Below are 20,234 nucleotides of genomic sequence, written 5' to 3' on the forward strand. Positions count from 1 at the left end.
TTCAAAGGTTATCTTTATACCTAAATTTATCAAAAAAAATTGATTTCTCTTTTAAAATGAGAAGAGGTTGGATGAGGGTTTGTGGCCCAAAAGTCAAAAATAATTTTGTTTGTTTGAAATATTTTTGCTTACTATTTTTTATAAAATTAAACATTTTTTAAAATTACATAAATTTGACATATTTAATTAAAGTTATCATTTTTGGATGGTAAGATGTTAATACATTTCTTAAATATAATTCACTATTGAATTTAAAATTCGATTTTCATTGACATTAACTTTATAATTTTTCAGAATAAACTACATTAATAATTTCAAAATCAGTATTTTAATTTTAATTCTTATTTTTTGGTTTGATATCCCATCGCCATTTAAGTTACAATACTAATTAATATTATCTAAACGTTTTCCTATCTTAGAAAAAAAAATTCAAATGAACTAATATAAGAAAATAACTTTGATTTTGTTAATTAAAAAATAATTATTACATACATCAATAAAAAAAATTGTAAAAAACTCAATTGAAAAAATATAGTTTACACATTATTTAAAAGTAATATCCCAACTTGATTTCCTATAAGTCTTGACTCATAATCCTAACAAGCAAGAGGGAGCATATCATTTGTTCATTGGAGTTTAGTTCGTTCTAAGAATTAGAAGGCTACACTTTGGTAAATTATTTCCTTGATTCTGCCATCTTAATATTATCTTATTGTCATTTTTACTAGACTGAACAATTTTGCAAAGGTTAAGCCTTAAAAGAAAATTTGAGAATTGTGATAAAATAATGGGCTAAATGCTTTATGTTATTATAAGCTCATTCATTAAAATTCTTTTCACCAGATCAAATATAATTTGTAAAAACTTCTTCTAAGTTGAGATGTCTCATGTCTACATCTTCTTAAAGACGAACTCAAAATGTGTTTGCAAAAGATATTTTAATGTTGTTCAAATCAATCCAATACGTCAAATAATAATAAATATTGTAATAATATAATGTAATTAATTTATACTGGTCTACATGATTAATTATTTTGATTAACTTTGTTTAATAATTTTTTAATATATTTTAATCATTATCTTAATTTAATTTGACAATGTGAGGAGAGCGTGAACCTAAGAGAAGAGAAACATAACGTCAATGAGAGAAACAAAGATAAACTAAAAAAGAGAGCGCTTAAAATATTTGTGAAGAGGACGCGTGAAAATGAAAAGAACGTAAAGGGAGGAAGAAATTAGAGATTTTCATATTTTATGATAGGTGGTTTACTATCTGTCATAATAAGTTTTGAACTTTATTACAAAAATGTTACTGCGTCTAATTTATTATGATAGGTAGTGAATTAACCGTCGTGATAAGACCTATTATGACATGTTTTCTTACATCTACTATAATAAATTTTGAACATAATTTCAATTTTCAACACGTCCACCTAGGTCTCTCAAAGTACGTCATAATAACCTTTACTTTATTACGAAAATACCATGAGTCAGCTTATTATAATAGGTAGTAGTCATGATGGAAGAGCGGCTCCGATAAGTGACCGAAGGCGCGATGTAACACCTTAAAAGCTTCCTCCGACGAGTAATACGCATCAGAATGATGAAAATGATGACGAGAACTCGAGAAAACCCTAGGAAACAAGAAACACTCCAAAAACGGAGAGGATTCAACTTGAAGAACCCTAAAACCCTAGGTTGACAGAGAAACCCTAAAATGAATTCATTAATCGGTTCAAAATGAAGATTGATCGGTGGAAATCGAAGATCAATCGGTGGAAATCGAAGATCAATTGGTGGAAATGTGTTTTAAACGGTAGAAATCAAAATCAATCGGTGAAAAATGAAGAACTCGCGATGGAACGGGTTTTAATCGGTAGACAAGTGGTTTAATCAGAGGAAAATGACAAAAAGATGAAGTGGAGAGGGAAAAAAGGGTTCAGAGCAGTACCTTCACGAGAGAGAAAGACTTGGCTCGCATGAGAGAAATAAAATGGAGATGTGGTTTTGTGAAGTAAAGACGCGAGTGAGAGATTTGAGGTTGAAGGAATTAGCTCGGGAATGAAGAAGATATGATTTCTGAAATATGGAAAATGAATGTGGTTGAATGAGCAGCAACGTGTAAAAGGATGTTGGTGAGGCGTGGATGACGCGTGCACAAGGTAGAAATGGCTCTGTTGACGCGCATGCCACAAAGCTGAAGCGAAGTGGTGGAGAAGCTACGTTATGGAGGGGAGAGAAATAAGGTGAAGCACCGTGAAAATCAAAGAAAAGGAAAATGGAGGTAGTGTGCATGGAAGGTGGTTAGAGGAAGTCTTTGGACTCTTTTGCCTGACTTTCAAGAGAGAATAGTTTCTGATTCAGAAAACTTAATTCTCATTATTCTCAAAAGTGCCAAAATACAAGAGAGGAACTGAGTATTTATAATAACACATGCTCCTTGCAAGCTGATACTCGTATATAATAAAATGTAAAAATACAAAAAAAGGACACTAATAAAAGTACGTCAGGCAGGATTCCATCAAGTCATCTATCATAATAAGTCGTTATAAAATCTCTTTTTTTCATTAGTATATCTTGACATGTAAGCCAAAATGATCTTAAATCAAGTGGTTGAGATTATCTCTATCTCATGTGATATAATAGTCATTAATTGAATGAAAAAATAATTTTTTGATTGAATTTTGGCTTATTTTGTTGCATGTATCTTGTTCCTTTTTATTGTTAATTTCAATTCATAGTTTTGTTTCTTTCTTGTATCCGGTTAATAATTTAATAATATTAATCGAGAAAATTTTAATTAATAAATAATTGTAATAATAAAAATAATAATTTTTACTTACCAATAAAATATCTTAAAATTTGACAAAAAAAAGAAGTAATATTAATAGAAAAAAAAATATTAATATTAGGTAAAAAAATGTATAAATTAAAGAAAAGGTATTTTAAATGTATGAAAAAATAATCGTTAATTAATGTTAACTAAAAAACTTAAAATATGATAGATTTTATTATGAATTTTTTTTACAACATTTATCAATAAAAAATAGTAACGGTATTTATCGATAAATAATTTTAAAATTCTGATCTCAAATCTTAATTAAGCCAACAATATGAATTTTAATCAAGTTAACGACACTGACAAAACAAAATGAAGCTAAAAAATTTTAAAAGAAAAAATAGATTTGCTAACTTGAAAGATTTCATTAACTAATCCAATTACTTTTATAAAATTATAAAAATTCTTTTTCTTTTAAAACTCTCATCCAAACAACATTATATTCTATATGCTAAATCACAAAACATAATATCTTTTGTCAACGTAATATAACAGTAAATATTTTTCAATAACATATTAGAGATATTTTCCTAGATGACCTGTCTTGAGGAGGATCTCTTCAATTGTTTCGGAATATATGTCTTCATTAAAATATTAGAGATTATTTAATATGTTTCTCCTAAATTTAGGATTTCATACATATATATCTTCGTTTATCTTCACTAATTTGAAGCAGAGAATATTCATGACTTTTGCCGTGAAACGACATTTGAATGGAATGAATTCTCTAAAGTTTTCTTCTAGATCACCAACTTTTCACTAGTTGTCCTTCAAATCTCATTCTTCCTCGATAGATGTAATTTAAAATATAACTTTATGTAATTTAAAATATAACTTTAAAATTATAAGAATTATTTTAAAGTTATTAAAATTAATTTTTATCTTCTCACTTCAAAAGGCCTTTTAGTATTTTATTAAAGTTTATAAAATAAAGATAGTTTTACTTCTGTTAGAAAGGATTATGTTTTCTAAAATGATACAACAATAGTTACATCTTTTAAAAATATAGAAAAACAGTGAAAGAAACTTTCTAACCCGTAATTTCTATATCATTAAAAAATCATCTAAAAGAAACAAGAGAAAAGAAAATATTGATTAAAAAATTTTGTAATAAATCTATTAAGTTTTTTTCTTCATTATTATGTATATAAGAATATCGTGAAAATCATTAAATTCAAGACTTTATATATTTTCATTTAATTAAAATTATTGAATTTTTGACCACTGAAATCATATGTTACTGGATTTTATGATATTCCATAAGAGTAGTGTTTTTTGTTTTCGAAATTTAATTGCATGTGAATTGTGATATGCAATATTTTAATAAGGATGGCATATATTTTGACTGTGCATTGAATTAAAGTTTTCATAATTAAACTTGGCACAATTGGGTCGACATACAAAATTCTCCTTATGGCATTCAACGATGAAATTGGATTTTTGGGTACACAACCAGAAAGTACACCCTATGCAAAACACAAATCCTAGAATCTATAAATACTCACAGAGACAAAACATAAACTTCCATTTTCATATATAAAAAAAGAAAAGAAAAGGATATTAGTAGGTGACAGGAAGCACGAAAAGAAGAGGAGAGTGCATGATATTATATATATATATATATATATATATATATATATATATATATATATATATATATATATATATATATATATATATATATATATATATATTTTGCTGTTACGAGTGTTTTGAAGATAATTAATTTGGAATTCATTTTAGCATGTATGGACAGTGTGTACTATTATGTAGTCTAATTTCAAAGTGAAGTTGTATTATGACAATTAATCTTAATATAAAGATGTTAGATTATAAATATATTAACTAGTTTATAGGTTAATTGAAAGTTATTGTTATAAAGTTTTTATGGATTATCCAAAAGAGAAGCATTGCTTATAATTAGTGATATTAAAGTGAAACTTATGATATACTTAGTAAATATGTCTGTATATTTAACAATAACATACACATAAACTTAAGTATAATTATAGATTGTATGGATTTTGTCAATTTAAGCATCACCCATAGGTGAACTTAAATGAATGACTTATATGATTACCTATTAGTTTAAGTGTCACTCAAATGTGAACTTAATGCATGACTAGTGTATATTTTTTTTGAATCCATTAATTTTATCAAAATATTAATGTATGAGCTTGTATGTTGTTTCTAGCTTTCATGAATTTATTAGGTTTGAGCAACAATGTGGTTGAGTTTAATGGGCTAAATTATGTTGATTGGTCAAAACAAATTCAGTTGCAACTGATGTGTTAGACTTGGATGTGAGTATTATTATGGATGAAATGCTCATAGCCATTTCGGAGACCAGTACAAGTGATGAGAAGTCTCTTTAAGAGGCTTGACATAGGTGTAATAGGTTGTCCCTAAGCTTGATACGCATGCCCATGACAGAGAATATAAAGCCTTTTATGCCTAAAATAAAAAACGCAAAGAAATTTATAAAAATGATCAAGGAGTACTCACAATCAGACATAACTGACAAGTCTATTGTAAGAACTCTTATGAATGAGTTGACAACTAAAAAGCTTGACGGGTCACATGTAAGACTCATGAAAAATATTTATAATAGTAAATTTTAGCAATTAGTAATAATAATTTTAATGGATAGAAAAATGTAAATTTTGGATATAAAGTTATAGTAATTTAGAAGGAGAGGTTCAAATTTTGATAACTTATTTAGGATTTTTTTAAGAAAATTGAATAAAAAAAAAGTGAATAGTGAATAGCAACAAGTGAATAGTAAAAAAAAAATAAAAATGAAAGGATAAGAATTCCTTAGCATGGAAGGAATTAGGATCAGATTTGAAGACATTATTAAGGAATCCATTAAGTAAGTGCTGATTAAGAAATTTATATAATAAAATAATATTAGAAAAATTGATGAATAGTAAAATTTTTGGACTATAAATAGCCATGAAGGGGGAGACTATTTTGCACAAAGAGAGGAAGAATCAAGAGAGAAATCTTGAAATTTAGAGAAGAAAGAGTTAGGAAGAAATTTTGGTTGTAGAGATTCTGAAGAGTTTTCGGGGAACAACTTCTAGTGAGAAAATAATTCTGGAGAAGAGGTAGGGGAGCTAACCTTTCTATGCTTTTATAATATGATTTAGTATTGTTTATTAGTATGCATGTCTTGAAATTTTGTGTGAATACTATTAATGCTTACTGTATGCCTATCTATATTGAATTTCGGTGTTAGTATTATACGCTGTTGATTTGAATTTGTTAATAAGAAATTTGTTAAAAACTAGTTGAGGAACACTTTGGCTAAGGAAAGACTTGGTACTTAAGTTGTCCATTGTGACGCACCTCTCTTTCCTGGAAGTCTACTCGACAGGTTTTTAACTTAAATCTTGTTGTACAGATTATGTACTGTTAAATTATCGTGTAATATATCTTGTTGGAATATATTCAGTTTGTATGATTTCTGAAATGATTGGATTTTATTGGATTTGAATTTATGCATCTGAACATGTATGAGTATTACGGGAAGATTTCGTAAGGGTATAATATGAGTCGAGGAATGTGAGTATGGTATGAGTCTCGCGGAGAGATTCTGTAATGTCATGGTATGTGTATGAGGATTATGGGGAGATTTCGTAATGGTATAATATGAGTTGAGGAATGTGAGCATGATATGAGTTTCGTGGAGAGATTTTGTAATGACATGGTATGTGCGTATATGTTGATGTTGAGGGTCATGAAGTTGGAGGTTATCCTGATACTCTAATAATCATTCAGTCTCAAGTAGAGAATGATGAATTATGTGGTGAGAGGGGCAGGAGGTCCTGATCTATGTGCCGATTTAGGACATAGTGAGGGGACTAACCTTGTGGATGGTATGGAGGGTAGGATGTCCTGATCTATGTGCCGGTTTTGGACATAGTGAGGGGACTAAGAATGACATCACAAGTGCAAAACCTCCCGTTGTATCGCTCATCAACATATCGTTGGGATAAGTGTCTATTGAGTATTGTGGAAGGAGTTACTATTGGGTATTGTAGAAGGAGTGTCTGTTAAGTGTATCAAAGTAATAGATGAGTATCTAGGATACGATTGTTGTATGAGGGTATGAGTGTGTCCGACATAATTATTATATGAGGTGTGTTGAGTGCATTAAAGTAAATATGCATATTTCATAAATGATTGGTTGCATGTTAGCTCACCCTACTTGTTTGTGTTTGTGTTTGGGTATGTGCGATGATCGTATAATTCGTTACACGGGAGCAGATGAAGGAACGTCGTCTGACTCAGTGCCCAAAAAGGGAGAGATAGAAGAACTCAAGTTATGATTAAGCATTTTCAAATATGAGCGTAAAATATGTAAAATTCATATATCAATTATGAATTTTTAAGTGTGAAAATTACGGGATGTTACCATAAATCCATAAATGTAATGTTTATATGTATAAATTATGAAATTCCAAGTGTGAGATTTTGTGTTTGTGGGATGTTACATTATTCTATCATTTATTTTCTTTTTAAAATATTTCATTATTCATTCATTTTTTAATTTTCTTTCTCCCTTATTTTATAAATCTTCCAATTTAATTTTTTTGACAATATGGTAGCTATAACTTTAATAGTATAAATATATTATTGTATTATCAAAAAATTTATTAAAACAATCTAGACAATTCTTAAATTTTTTATTTATATATTATATCAACTTTATTAAATATAAAATTAAAAGAAAGCGTTGCATAGATGAATATTTTTTAAATTTGAGAAAGCATACCATTGCTCTTGAGAACAGTGAACAGTTAGGTGTTATTGGGTATTTGCTTTTAATTTTGAAAAATAATCTTATTTATTAGATCTTTTAAGAAAATCACAACCCATCTTCCTTATATTTTTTAATATAATATATTATCTACAAGTAATGTAATCATTAGTAATATTTTATGATCAATTATTTAAGGTCACGTTTCCATGATGTAAATCAGTTTAAAAATCAATTTCAGTGTTTTTTTAATTATTTATATTATATTGATTATGTTATTATATATTAACAAAATATATAATCAAATAATAATAGTTTAATTCCACAATATATTAATATTATAAGTATCGTTTTATATTATAATTAAATGACATATTAATTTGTTAAATATGTAACAAGTTTTTATTTCCTTTCATATTTTATATTTTATATCATTATCACATGACACCTATGAGATTATATTACTATTAGTTAGAAAGAGATTTTTTATTTTTAAATTTTAATTTCAGATATACAAATTTGTTTCTTTAATTATATATTAAAAGTTATATAAATTAGGAAGAGAATTGGTGTAAGGTCACAGAAGAAAAAACTAAGGTTGGAACTACTCGTGAGGATCCGGTGCTTCCGAACCCTCCTCTCGTTCTCTGTGGAACTTCTCTCTTTCTCGCACGCGTCTTTTCTCTCTGCGGTCTGGTAAACATTTTCATCCCTTTCATTATTTTTCAGTTCCTATTTGATGCATTGTGTGTATTGAGAAACATTTTCATCCTTTCAATTGCTTTTTCAGTTCCTATTTGATGCAGTGATTGAGTGCGGCAGTTGTGGAAAAGGGGGTGATTGTTTCGTCTGTGCAGCAGGAACGTGATTCGGAAGGGGTTTAAACTGTGTTGCGAAACCTTGGGTAGAGCAAGGAGAGTAGAGTCGGCCAAGGTATGGGGTGCTAACTTTACTTGAGTTGTAATTGTTGGCTGAATGTATGATACGTGATGATAATTATTTTGTTTGGCATCCTTTTTGGGAAAAGTTGGTGTTTTAGTGCATATAAAATTAGGTTCTCTTATATGGTTTTAAAAAGAAAAAAAATTAACGCATGAATGGCGGTAGCTGGGCATGAATAAGTCTGGAGCAGTGGCATATTTATGTTGAGTCAATTAAAATAAAATTGATGTTTTATGTTATAAGGACTTGAATGTGCAGTGTTTTATGGGTTGTTTTGGTTATGTAATTGGTATTTTAATTAGTTATGTCCTTGGATATCTTCTGTGAGAGCTTATGCATATAGATGGCTATGGTGCAGTGTTTTATGGACTGTTTTGAACTTATTATTGGTTGTTCCAGCACTATAAAAAGTCTGGCGTGGATAAATTTTGAAAGTTGGTGCATGGAAATAGGTTCGTGGAGTGATGATTTTGGATAGCAAGAATTTAAGTTTAAGGTTTGAATATGCAGTGGTTGAATGTAATTTCTTTGGTTTTTTTAATTGGTAGGTTCTTTGGATATTTTCCCTGGAAGATGACACATCAATTGGGTCTTAGTGCAATGAGATTTTTGGGTGTTAAAAAGTGTATATTTTGAAAACTAGTTCTAGAAATAGTCATGGTACAACTGTAATTCTGCTAAGAAAATTTTATGGTGTAAGTCCTGAACATGCATTGCTGAATATATGTGTATATATATATATATATATATATATATATATATATATATATATATATATATATATATATATATATATATATATATATATATATATGGATTGCTTTGAGCCTATAAGTTGTGGTTTGGTGTTTATATTGGAGGGAGCATAGGCACGTGAATGGTAGATAAGCTTGAGAAAAAAAGATAAGGACATAGTGTATGCGTCAATAATGGTTTTAAGGTTGAATTTGGTACGGTGCAGTTTTTTAAAAAGAATGCTGTGTGTGTGTGTGTGTGTTTTTTTTTTATATATATATATACCGAGCATGTGGATGGATTGTGATTTTTGGCAAATTTTCAGCACCTGTTTTGAATTCGTATTTTTAAAATGGATAGAGTTGGTTGTAAATAGCTGCGGTTAAGTGTTTAAGTATTTTCAGATTATTATTATTATTTGTTTTTTTTTTTGTATGTTAAGATGGAATGTGTGTTATGAGTTTGAATCACGAATTATGTTGCAGTTTTAAAGAGCTGTTAGGAGTATTTGGTTTGTTGTTTAAGGTTGCAAGGTTGTTGTTTGAGTTGAGACCTTTGTTTCTTTGGCTGAAGTATGTATGCTGTTTTTTTAGTTATGCATATGGTTGCGAGTTATGCTTGTTGTTTATGAGTTGTGCACGGATTAGTTCTGAGTTGTGTGAATTTATGATTGAATTGTGTGAGAGTGATGTATTATGGTTGGGTGAGATGGTTAATGATGTTGAATACCTCGGTATGTGTTGGTATGCGTGATTGTGGATAAGTGTAGGGGTCTGTGAGCAAGGATTTTTGGGTTGTGTTGTTGTTTGAATGGGTCAGGGTGAGTGGAGCTAGAACCATGAGAACCATGCGTGATCCTGAATGTTTCAGCTGTGGTGACATATTGAACCCAAGTTAAATTAGGGCAAAACCCATTAAGAATTTTAAAATTGTTTAAAACTTATGGGAATGCTGAACACTGGCATTTAAATTGTTTTTTGTGTGTAGAAGATTAAGATATGAAGAAGAAAAGTACCAGAGGTTTGGAGTTGACTTCTTACATTTAAAATGTTGTTGTGAGTCACATTTTCTTTTGTTGACATTGCTTCCCTCTGAACGTTGCAGAAACATACAGCAAAAAGTTTTTAATAGACAGTTTGTTTACGGTTTACTCTGAATAAAAAAAACTCCGAAGTATTCTATTTTGCGTGACATTTTTAACACTAGCACTTGTTGCAAAGATTGCATATATGTTACATTCTTTATTGTGTCTGCAACTATTGATCAAGTTCTGTTTACGGTGATGGGCATCTTAGACTCTTTTCATTTTCTCTAACCATGTACTCCAAAACTCGGCTAATTTATTGTATTTTTATGTTCTTGCAGTAACAATGGGGGGTGATGATAGTCTAAAGACATGGGTATCAGATAAATTAATGTCCCTACTGGGATATTCTCAGCCCACAGTCGTACAGTACATGATTGGACTAAGTATTTCATCTAATTTCATTTATGCTCCTTGAAAATTCTTCTATAGTCAGTTTGGAAATCATGTCAGCGATTCATGCGCCTTATTTTGGCAATCACTTTTTTGGTGTTGCAGCCAAACAAGCTACTTCACCAGCTGATTTGGTGGGCAAGCTAGTGGAGTTTGGGATCTCATCAATGGACACTCTTGCATTTGCGGAAGAAATTTACTCAAGAGTTCCTCGCAAGTCATCTGGTTTAAATGTGAGTTTTTTTTTCTAAGGTGCAGTGAAATATACTGCCATAGTGTTCATGTAGCAAACCCTTTTTTTTTTTAAAATCTCTAGTATCCGCTGCCTATTGATACTCTTCCATTCTCTATCAGCAATATCAAAAACAAGAGAGAGAAGCTGCAATGTTGGCCAGGAAGCAGAAGACTTACACAATTTTGAAGGCTGATGACGATAGTGATGATGAATCTGTGGATAAATCTTCAATAACTACTACTGCATCTGGAAAGCTTGACAATCACAAAAAAAAGCGTTTCAGGAAGAAAACTGAAGTTCAAGATGACCACGACGATGAGGCAATTTGCTCATAACCTATTAGATTCATTTTCATATTTCTTGCCATGGTAAGTAGCTAACTGATGGTTCTTCTAACAGCATGTGAATTGTTTTGACCAAATGCAATCCTGCAGGTGATTTTGAAAAAGGAAAGTGAGAGACAAGTGAAGAGAAGAACTTCCTCCGATGATGATAATGATTCGGAGGTACTTTCTCAGTATTCTGCTCCCCGCCTCCCGGATAAATATCTAAGTTTGCCTGTGCATGAGAAACTTTGTTACTGATAATGAAATTTCTGTCATTTCCACTTGTTTGATTAATGTTATGGCTGACTGTCAGCTAGCTTTTATTTTTCCCACTGCATATCCAACTCTATTTGTCAGTGGTTTGTGGTCTTGTTTTGGGTAATTAGATCCCTTACTGAGTGATGTTTTGATCCATATGACTTGATGCGACCAAGCTATTATTGCCTGTCTTGCATATGATTTGTGTATTCAAAAGAAAACTAGATTTTCTATGGTCTATTTAATCTTGTCAAAGGGTCTTTTGTTTAAAAAACTTTCCTGTGTATACAGTGTTTCATTACATTTTTCAAAAGCATTATTTATTGTTATTACTATTATTGTCCATCTCTTGTCTCGATGTAATTTCTTGTTTATTTGCATACAGTCTGAAGAAGAAAGGTTGAAAGATCAAAGAGAGAAGGAGGAATTAGAGCAGCATATGAGAGATCGAGATGCAGCTGGGACGCGGAAGGTACTTGTCAATGTTCAATTGATTTGGTTATGTGTACTTGTTCTTTACTCTTTTAATGATTATCTTTATTCATTATTATTATTATTATCAGTATTATCATGGGCTAATACTACTATTACTAACTTATGGTGTTAGATAGTATCTGCATGAATTCTTTGTTATAGATAAAAGAAGAAAAATTGTTGGAAGTAATGAGGAAAATTGAGGTATATGGATAACAATGTGCATTATTTTATATAAAAAATAGTATTTTATATTTTTATAAACTTTTTTATTTGTTGTTTGATAAAATATTATCTTTTTTGTTTTTGTTTTCTTTTTTTCCTTTTTTTATTTTATGAATGAAGTTTTATTGACAAGGAAAACCCAATCAAGGATTCCTCAAAGGCCAAAGGGCCATCAAGAAGCAAAAATATTCAAACTTTCTGTTTTAAATTGGCAACAAATTGTCCATTCTATCCACATATAAGATTGTCCTGCCCTCCCCTTAACTGGCCATGTTCGTTGAGCCAAAGAAAGTGTACACAGTAGACGTGTGCATGGCATATGTAAAGGCATAGAAACACCCAGTAAAGGCTAGAATTACTTGTGCTATTATCTTTCTTTAATGCAATTTGGTTAATACTTATAGCTTAGTCGTTATTTTAAATAATGTTATTATTGAAGAATATGTTGATGCTTTTATTAGAAGCACATATACCTATTTCCGTGCACACTTATCTAATGTACTATTTTTTTGGCTTTATCTGTTATTGCCTTCTAATTGTTTGAATTGTTTCATGATTTTCAGTTGACTGAACATAAATTATCACGAAAGGAGGAAGGTATGTTTATTGTTTGTTTGTTAAACTTATTGCTATGTACAAATACGATCCATGTGATTTCATGCATGTTTATATACATTAACTTTGTTATTATTGAAGACAGTGAAAAACTGTGTTTGGAATTAATCTCCCTTGTATAGAAAATACACATAGGCCACTTTATTTATAATAAAGCAAATATGGACTAAGCTCAAAATACAAACTAAAGATAAAACTTAACAAAAGTTAAGTAACTAAGACAAGAGATAAATATAAGATATCTAAGATATGTAATAATCCAAAATATCTAACACTTCCCCAAGTTGGTACATATAAATTGTATGTACCAAGCTTGTTACAAATATAATTAATTCTCAGTCCCCGTAAATATTTAGTAAAATTATATGCTTACTAATCACTTGAGTTAATGAACTCAGTCTTAATATCTTTGGATACCTTTTCTTGAATGAAATAACAATCAATCGCAATATGTTTGGTCCTCTTATGAAATACAAGATTAGAACTAATATGAAGAGCAACTTGATTGTCACATATAAGTGTCATTTAAGTGACATTTCTAAATTTTAACTCTTTAAGCAATTGCTTAAGCTAAACAAGTTTACAAGTGCCTGAGGCCCTAGCTCTATTATGCTTTTGCACTAGATCTTCCCACCACACTTTTTTTCTTGCTTTTCCAAGAAATCAATTTACAACCAATGGAGACACAATATTCAGAAGTAGATCTTCTATTAGAAGGTGATCCCGCTCAATCAGCATATGAATAACAAACAACTTTTGTATAGTTATTGGAACGATATAACAACCATTTTCTAGGAGATCTTTTAATGTACTTTAATATATGAATTTTGCACTCCCATGATCTTTACGTGGGGAATTAAGAAATTGGTTTACCACACTGGCTACAAAGGAAATGTCAAGACGAGTAACGGTAAGATAATTCAATTTTCCAACTAATCTTCTATATTGCTTAGGATCTAACATAGGCTCCCTCTGATTTGTTAGGAGGTTGGTATTAGGATCCATGGGTGTGTCAACAAATTTTGAATTTATCAATTCAGTTTCCTTCAAAATATCCAATGTGTACTTCCTTTGAGATATAACAATACCATTGTTGGATTGTGCCACCTCAATACCCAAGAAATATCTGAGTTTTCCAAGATCTTTGGTCTGACAATGGTGACAAAGATGTTATTTCATCTGGAAACTGCCATGGTTGTCATTGTCTGTAAGATGTCATCAACATATACTATTAAGTAGACATATCTAAGATATCTAACATTTATAATTACCAAAGTAAGGGTTTAGGGTTTAAGGTTATGTTTGTCAATAAGGATATCAAATCTCGTCTATTTATTGCCTTGACTTCTTTTTCTCAATATGAAAAAACTATCCATGCTATTATATAAACATGGTTTCAGCTCAATGCTTCTCTTTATCTTTATAGTTTAAAGATTTCTATATGCTTGTTTTGTAATCTTGGTTCAATCTGTTTTCTAACAGAAGAGGCAATTCGAAGATCTAGTGCTGCAGAGCCGGAGGATATTCAAGCTTTGAGGTTTGTTATTACATTTTTGGGTGTTGCATGGGTGTGGGAGTAGTCTTTTACATGAGAAAACATCAAGGTTTGCCATCTTCCGGGTAGTGGTTAAGATAATAATCGAAAAGAAAGTGTTCTTATTTTTGGGAATGTTTAAGCGATTGACACTTACAAGCAGGTAATTTGATGTTTAAGATCCCGGTTAGTCACTGAGGAAGAAAAGGCGGAAAAACTGAAAATCTAGCAAAAGTTCTTTTAATAAATACATAATATGAAATCTATGAACAACTTAACACTTCAGTGCCAAAGTTTAGATTATGTATGATATATCTAGCAATTTTAAATTACTGTAATTTTTTTATCTGTATATTCAGACCATATCTGTTATATATATTATTATTTTGAAGTTTAAAAACTATTGCAAAAATTAGTTATATTTATTATTTTATTTCATTATTATCTATAAATGCATATTGCTTTTCATACGTAATTAAGTTATATCTATGAAGAAATTGGTTTATGTCTGGATGTGTTGTTGACCGGAGGAAATAAAGTGCTATACCAAGTTGCTCTGAATGATATTTGGTAGTGTCTCAAAAGGAATGCATTTCTAATGAAAAACCTTTGAAACTTAATTTCTTTGGGATTGATTTGATTTCTTGGTTGCTTTTTTGTGCTCAACTTATGGTTTCCTTAAGGGAATTTTGTATGGTAAATTTGCATAAGGAATTGGAGAGCTATCTTGTATTATTGAATGGTAGATATTTTGGGTAAAATGGATAGGGGGAAAACTGAATGAAATTTAATGAAATATTGAAATTTTGGTTTATGTTGTCAATGGAATTTTGTGTGGTAAATATTGAAGTATCCGATCACATATTGTTGTTTTTGTCTTTCCTTGACTTGTTTAAGGATAAATTGCCATTTATTGGTTTGAAATGACTTAAGTTTAGCACAATATGTCATGTTACTTACAGTTCCACCACTGTCATTGCAGAAAGGTTTCAAGGCAAGAATACTTGAAGAAAAGGGAGGAAAAGAAATTAGAAGAACTAAGGTATGATGCAACTAAGTGTCTTAAGGTTCTTTGTTAGGTCACATTTTTGGTCAATAAATAAATTATAGTTTGATTGCATTACTTTGCTGTGGCATGCTAGCATCGTATTAGTTATTTATTTTATCATTGAGTTTAGTAGTTTTTCTTGGTTACCGCAGAGATGATATAGAAGATGAGCAATATCTGTTTGAAGGTGTGAAGCTTTCGGAAGCAGAATATCGTGAACTGAGGTAATCTATCTGTTTGGTGGTTTCTTGAGTTCCTCTTCAATTTGTTTTGTGGTACTATGTGACAGTTTTTTATTTCTTTTTTTCTCAATTAAAGATTGTACCAACTGAATCATGTGAAGCAAATGCGATGCCCGGCTTTGGTCTCTACCATAGTCCTTGCTTTAGGGGATATTTGATATCCGAGAAATCTTTTCATACTTGAGAATTACAAATCCTATGAATTATTAATCCTAGGAATGACCAAATTCTGATTGGTTAGTAAAAAATATTGGTTAGAATATTTCTACAAGTTTTCATTATGTGTTATTTTTATTTAAATCTTTAATTTATTATTATGTTAGATGATTTGATAAGAGACTCTCACTTCACTATGGAAATGCCAAAATTCTAGAAAACTAAAAAATGTTCTTTTACCAAAAGTGTACTTATAGAGTTTTTTGAAATTTAATCAAATTTTTGATTTTTCATGTTCAATCTGTATGTTCTGAAAATGTATAATCAATTTGTATTCCATGAGTGTATAGTTTCTGTATTACCAAAAGAATTTTTATGTGCTTTGTTTATTGCCCCCAGGTACAAGAAAAAGATCTATGAACTTGTGAAGAAGCGCACAGAGGAGGCTGACAATGTGAATGAGGTAAATAATAATTTAATTTGTCTTCATGAGAATGTGATGCTGGTTGGTTATTTATTAACTGTTGATTATTGTTGAAATAATTTTTTTATTAGTTTAATTTAAGTTGCTTGCCAGTTTATTCCGCTTTAACTTTCTATTGAGTATTACAAGTTATTGCCAAGACTAAGCTGTGTAGTTCTAAAATACAATGGAAGTTGGTGTGAAGATCTTTTATCTGACAGACTGTTTAATTCTTTTGGGATCTGGGAACTGACAAAGGGATCTTGACACAAAGGGATCTGGACACTCAATAAGTTAAATTGATCCATCTGTGTTTTTTTGTCCAACTCTCATGTTCTACTGAAATTGCAGTATAGAATGCCAGATGCTTATGATGGAGAAGGTGGTGTTAATCAGGAGAAGAGGTTTTCTGTGGCTATGCAGCGTTACAGGTATTTCACTTGGCAAATGATCTCCATTCCAGTTGGAATGACATATACGCTATTAGTCTATTCTCATTATTCCAGTTATCATGTGTTTCCTCTCATGTTGTTTGCTTTGTTTTATTTTATAGGGATCCAAATGCTGAGGATAAAATGAATCCATTTGCTGAACAAGAGGCTTGGGAGGAACATCAAATTGGTAGACATTCTCCATTATTCTACTCATAAGTCCTTATTCTTTATCTAAGTTCTGAATAACATCTTTCAGGAAAGGCAACGCTGAAGTATGGTTCAAAGAATAAAAAACAAGTCTCTGATGATTATCAGTAAGTTTCTTCATCTAGAAACAAGTTTCCAGATTCAGACTGATGACCATCCAATCTCTAGAAACTTTATTGTTGCATTAGGGATCTCCGTCAATTAGGTCCATTAACATTATTCAAATTGGGTTCCTGTGGTTAGTTATCCATCAACAAAACAAATGGTAGTTAGATGAAACTATACCATAAGGATCCCGTCAAAAACAATTATATGATCAAGGACCCAATTGACAAAAAAGAAGTTTAGGGACCTATTAAAAATTCTTAAATAGTTCATGGACCTTCTCATGGGATATAAGGTGATAGGATATAATGTGTGTAGGATAGAAGGAAACAAATTAGGAATGAGTTGTTAGTTGGTTAGTTTGTTGGGGGGCCTTTATAAGAAGACAGGGAGGTCTTGTGTCAGGGGGAGTATTTTGATATTAGTTGTATAGATTGGAGGTTGTTCCTGTGGAGGGAGAGTGCTCCTTTGAGAGTTGGATGCTGAACATTTGTATTCTTGTTCATCAGAGTAATAGATAGACTTTTTGTCCAATATTCTCTGTGTGTGTGCTGTTGGAGTGAAAGATTGATTTCTTTACCAAAGAATTCTATCAAATTGGTCCAACTTGTCGGATCCAGAAAAGGAAAAATAATGGAAGGAAGAATCAGCGCAGTAGAAAGGGCGATAGAGGAACTAAAAGAGGGTCATCAAGAACTCAAGGAGATGTTTAGCGATTTTATGACAAACTCCAAGAATTTAGACAGGAATTCGAAGGGCAGTCAAGGGTTGGTGTATGGGGAAAGAAGGGGAACAAAGGACGAGCCTGAGGAGGTGATGGAAGAAAGAGTAAATACTTTGGAGAAAGGGGCCAACAATCAAGGAAGAGCCATGACAGAAAAAAAAGACAGTGTGCAAGACATAAGAGAAATCATCCAAGAAAAGAAAGACATGCTGCAGGAACGCATAAATCGTGGAAGGGGCTCAAAAGGAAGTGAAAAATCTGTCATGAAAGGAAAGAAAGAGGGAAACACGGGATTGGTGTTAGAATCGCTGCAATGGAATTATTAGCGTGGAACAAACCAAGAAGGGGGTGAATTGGTTATATACTTTTATTGTGCCTTTTATTATTTTTCTCTTAATTTTTCTTACTGAGCAGATAATTAAATATAAATGACAGAGTAAGGGAAAGAGAAAAATTGCACAGGTGATTTTATCCTGGTTCAGATCACTCGGATCCTACGTCCAGTCGCTTATCTCAAACAAGATAAACCTTTTTCACTAACACAAAACAGTTACAAATATTAATTACAAAGAAAAACAATTTGTAAGAGATTAGAAATACCACCTCTCTTGAAACCACAAGAGACGAACTTACACTTCCTTTGAATCTTCACAAAGGATGACCACCTCCTTCGAATGCTTCACGAAGGATGATTCTCTTCCAGGCACTTCCTCGGATACACCAAGGATGAACAAGCTATTCCTCTGTCACCGCAGTAGCACTTCAGGACTTTGCAGACAAGAGTTTCCTTAGCTTCAACAATCTCACAGAGTTCTCAAAGAGTTCAGAGGTCTTTAGCACAAGGGAAGAGTTCTTTTTGAGATAAAGAGTGAGACATCTTATAGACTCAGCCTAATACCCTTCCATTCTTCGAAAACGGGCCATCTAACGCATTTAATCGATTAACACAAGTATTAATCGATTAAAATGAGTACAACGGCTAGTTTTTCAAATCTGAAACCCCCAACGGCTAGTGTTAATCGATTATTCTCAGGAATAATCGATTAATAGCTTTAATCGATTATTACAGGGGCAATTGGGTTTTCAGTGCCAGCCTCGTTTTAATCGATTAAAACTGGGTTTAATCGATTGAAACTGCTTGTGGATGATTCTCAACGGTAAATAAATCAAATATAAATTACAAGAATCAACCCTAATACATATTTGAGCACTATTACATCAACTTTGATTATAAAATACAGAGATCTTCAATTTGTCTTTATGGATCTTGACTTGTGCAAATCTGTTCATCATCAAAACTTCATCTTTGATTTTTGCTAACATTCTCCCCCTTTTTGATGATGATAAAAAATTCTCCTGAGTTTAAAGCTTTTTAATAATCTGAAACAACCACAACTCACGAAAGGAGAGATTAATAGAGAAATAAAGAAATAAAGAGTTTAAACTATCTTCTCCCCTTTTTGATCATAAGAAAAAAATATGTGCTCCCCCTTAATAAAAAGAAATTATGCATAGAAGAAAAAGAAATGAACAACAACTTTTTATTGAATTTAAAAAAAAGATGCATACAATCATAAAGATAAACAACAAAACAAACAAAGAGGATCTAGAAATCATCACTTGCGTCACTATTAAAGTGCCGCTTTAATCCTGAAATCCTAGTGTCTAGATTCCTGAGATGAGTACATATTTCTTCGTGGCGAGTGTTTTGAATGTTCATCATCTCATTTTGGAGGCGAGCCATCTCAGTCATTTTGTCTAGTATTCTGTGTTTGTGCTGTTGGAGTGAAAGATTGATTTCTTTACCTAAGAATTCTATCACCTTCTGAGTGATTTAATCTCTTTAATTATTTAGATTTATTGTAGGGTGTTATTCATCACCTCCATTCCTGTGTATAGAAGTAACTGATTTAAACTTGTTCATAAATTGTTTAGGTATGTGTTTGAGGACCAGATTGAATTTATAAAGGCATCAGTAATGGATGGAGATAAGGTATGTGGATTTACGCAGCTGGACTCATGGGATTTAGTGGTGATATTCTTTTGTTTGAACCAGTCTCTCTTTGCAGTTTGATTATGAAGAGCTGGAAGATTCTCTTGAAAAGTCCAGACCAAAGTCAGCTTTGGAGGCACTTCAGGTAGCCTTTTGAATTTATTCATGACTTTATTAGCTGCTAGTAGATTGAGAGGCACCGACTTGCCAGTCATTTTTCTTGTTTAATATTTAATATGAAGTTAAGATAAATGAAAATAAAATATTTAAAATAGCTGATTAATTTTAAGAGGAACTTTAACGATTAAATGTCTAACATGCTTTTCTATGTAACTGTATGAAGTATAGGGTGAAATTCTTGTTGGATCCACTAATGTTGTGGATCCTATTCCCTGTTTAACAACTTCCTTTTGAATCTTAATGGAACCCATATGAAT

The 20,234-nt window shown here is 31.1% G+C and overlaps 1 protein-coding gene across 4 annotated transcripts in view; it reads left to right on the plus strand.

Moving 5' to 3' along the window:
• Positions 1 to 8,170: 8,170 nt before the first annotated feature.
• Positions 8,171 to 20,234, plus strand: part of LOC108331620 (pre-mRNA-splicing factor ATP-dependent RNA helicase DEAH1) — a 32,500-nt gene continuing 20,436 nt past the window's right edge. For 2 of the 4 annotated variants that reach the window (XM_017566429.2, XM_052877180.1), the window contains exons 1-17: positions 8,171 to 8,300; positions 8,395 to 8,537; positions 10,647 to 10,751; positions 10,864 to 10,991; positions 11,113 to 11,313; positions 11,428 to 11,499; positions 11,963 to 12,049; positions 12,840 to 12,873; positions 14,374 to 14,428; positions 15,408 to 15,467; positions 15,626 to 15,697; positions 16,271 to 16,334; positions 16,686 to 16,765; positions 16,888 to 16,955; positions 17,025 to 17,082; positions 19,740 to 19,797; positions 19,874 to 19,942. In XM_017566429.2, coding sequence (XP_017421918.1) covers positions 10,652 to 10,751; positions 10,864 to 10,991; positions 11,113 to 11,313; positions 11,428 to 11,499; positions 11,963 to 12,049; positions 12,840 to 12,873; positions 14,374 to 14,428; positions 15,408 to 15,467; positions 15,626 to 15,697; positions 16,271 to 16,334; positions 16,686 to 16,765; positions 16,888 to 16,955; positions 17,025 to 17,082; positions 19,740 to 19,797; positions 19,874 to 19,942 — 1,206 coding nt within the window. In that variant the 5' untranslated portion in view covers positions 8,171 to 8,300; positions 8,395 to 8,537; positions 10,647 to 10,651. Of the gene's footprint in view, positions 8,301 to 8,394; positions 8,538 to 9,641; positions 9,663 to 10,646; positions 10,752 to 10,863; positions 10,992 to 11,112; positions 11,362 to 11,427; positions 11,500 to 11,962; positions 12,050 to 12,839; positions 12,874 to 14,373; positions 14,429 to 15,407; positions 15,468 to 15,625; positions 15,698 to 16,270; positions 16,335 to 16,685; positions 16,766 to 16,887; positions 16,956 to 17,024; positions 17,083 to 19,739; positions 19,798 to 19,873; positions 19,943 to 20,234 lie in introns of those variants that run through there. The other 2 variants (XM_052877179.1, XM_017566430.2) reach the window with 2 other exon arrangements.

This window comes from Vigna angularis, chromosome 4, assembly GCF_016808095.1.
Source record: "Vigna angularis cultivar LongXiaoDou No.4 chromosome 4, ASM1680809v1, whole genome shotgun sequence".
Lineage (NCBI taxonomy): Eukaryota > Viridiplantae > Streptophyta > Magnoliopsida > Fabales > Fabaceae > Vigna > Vigna angularis.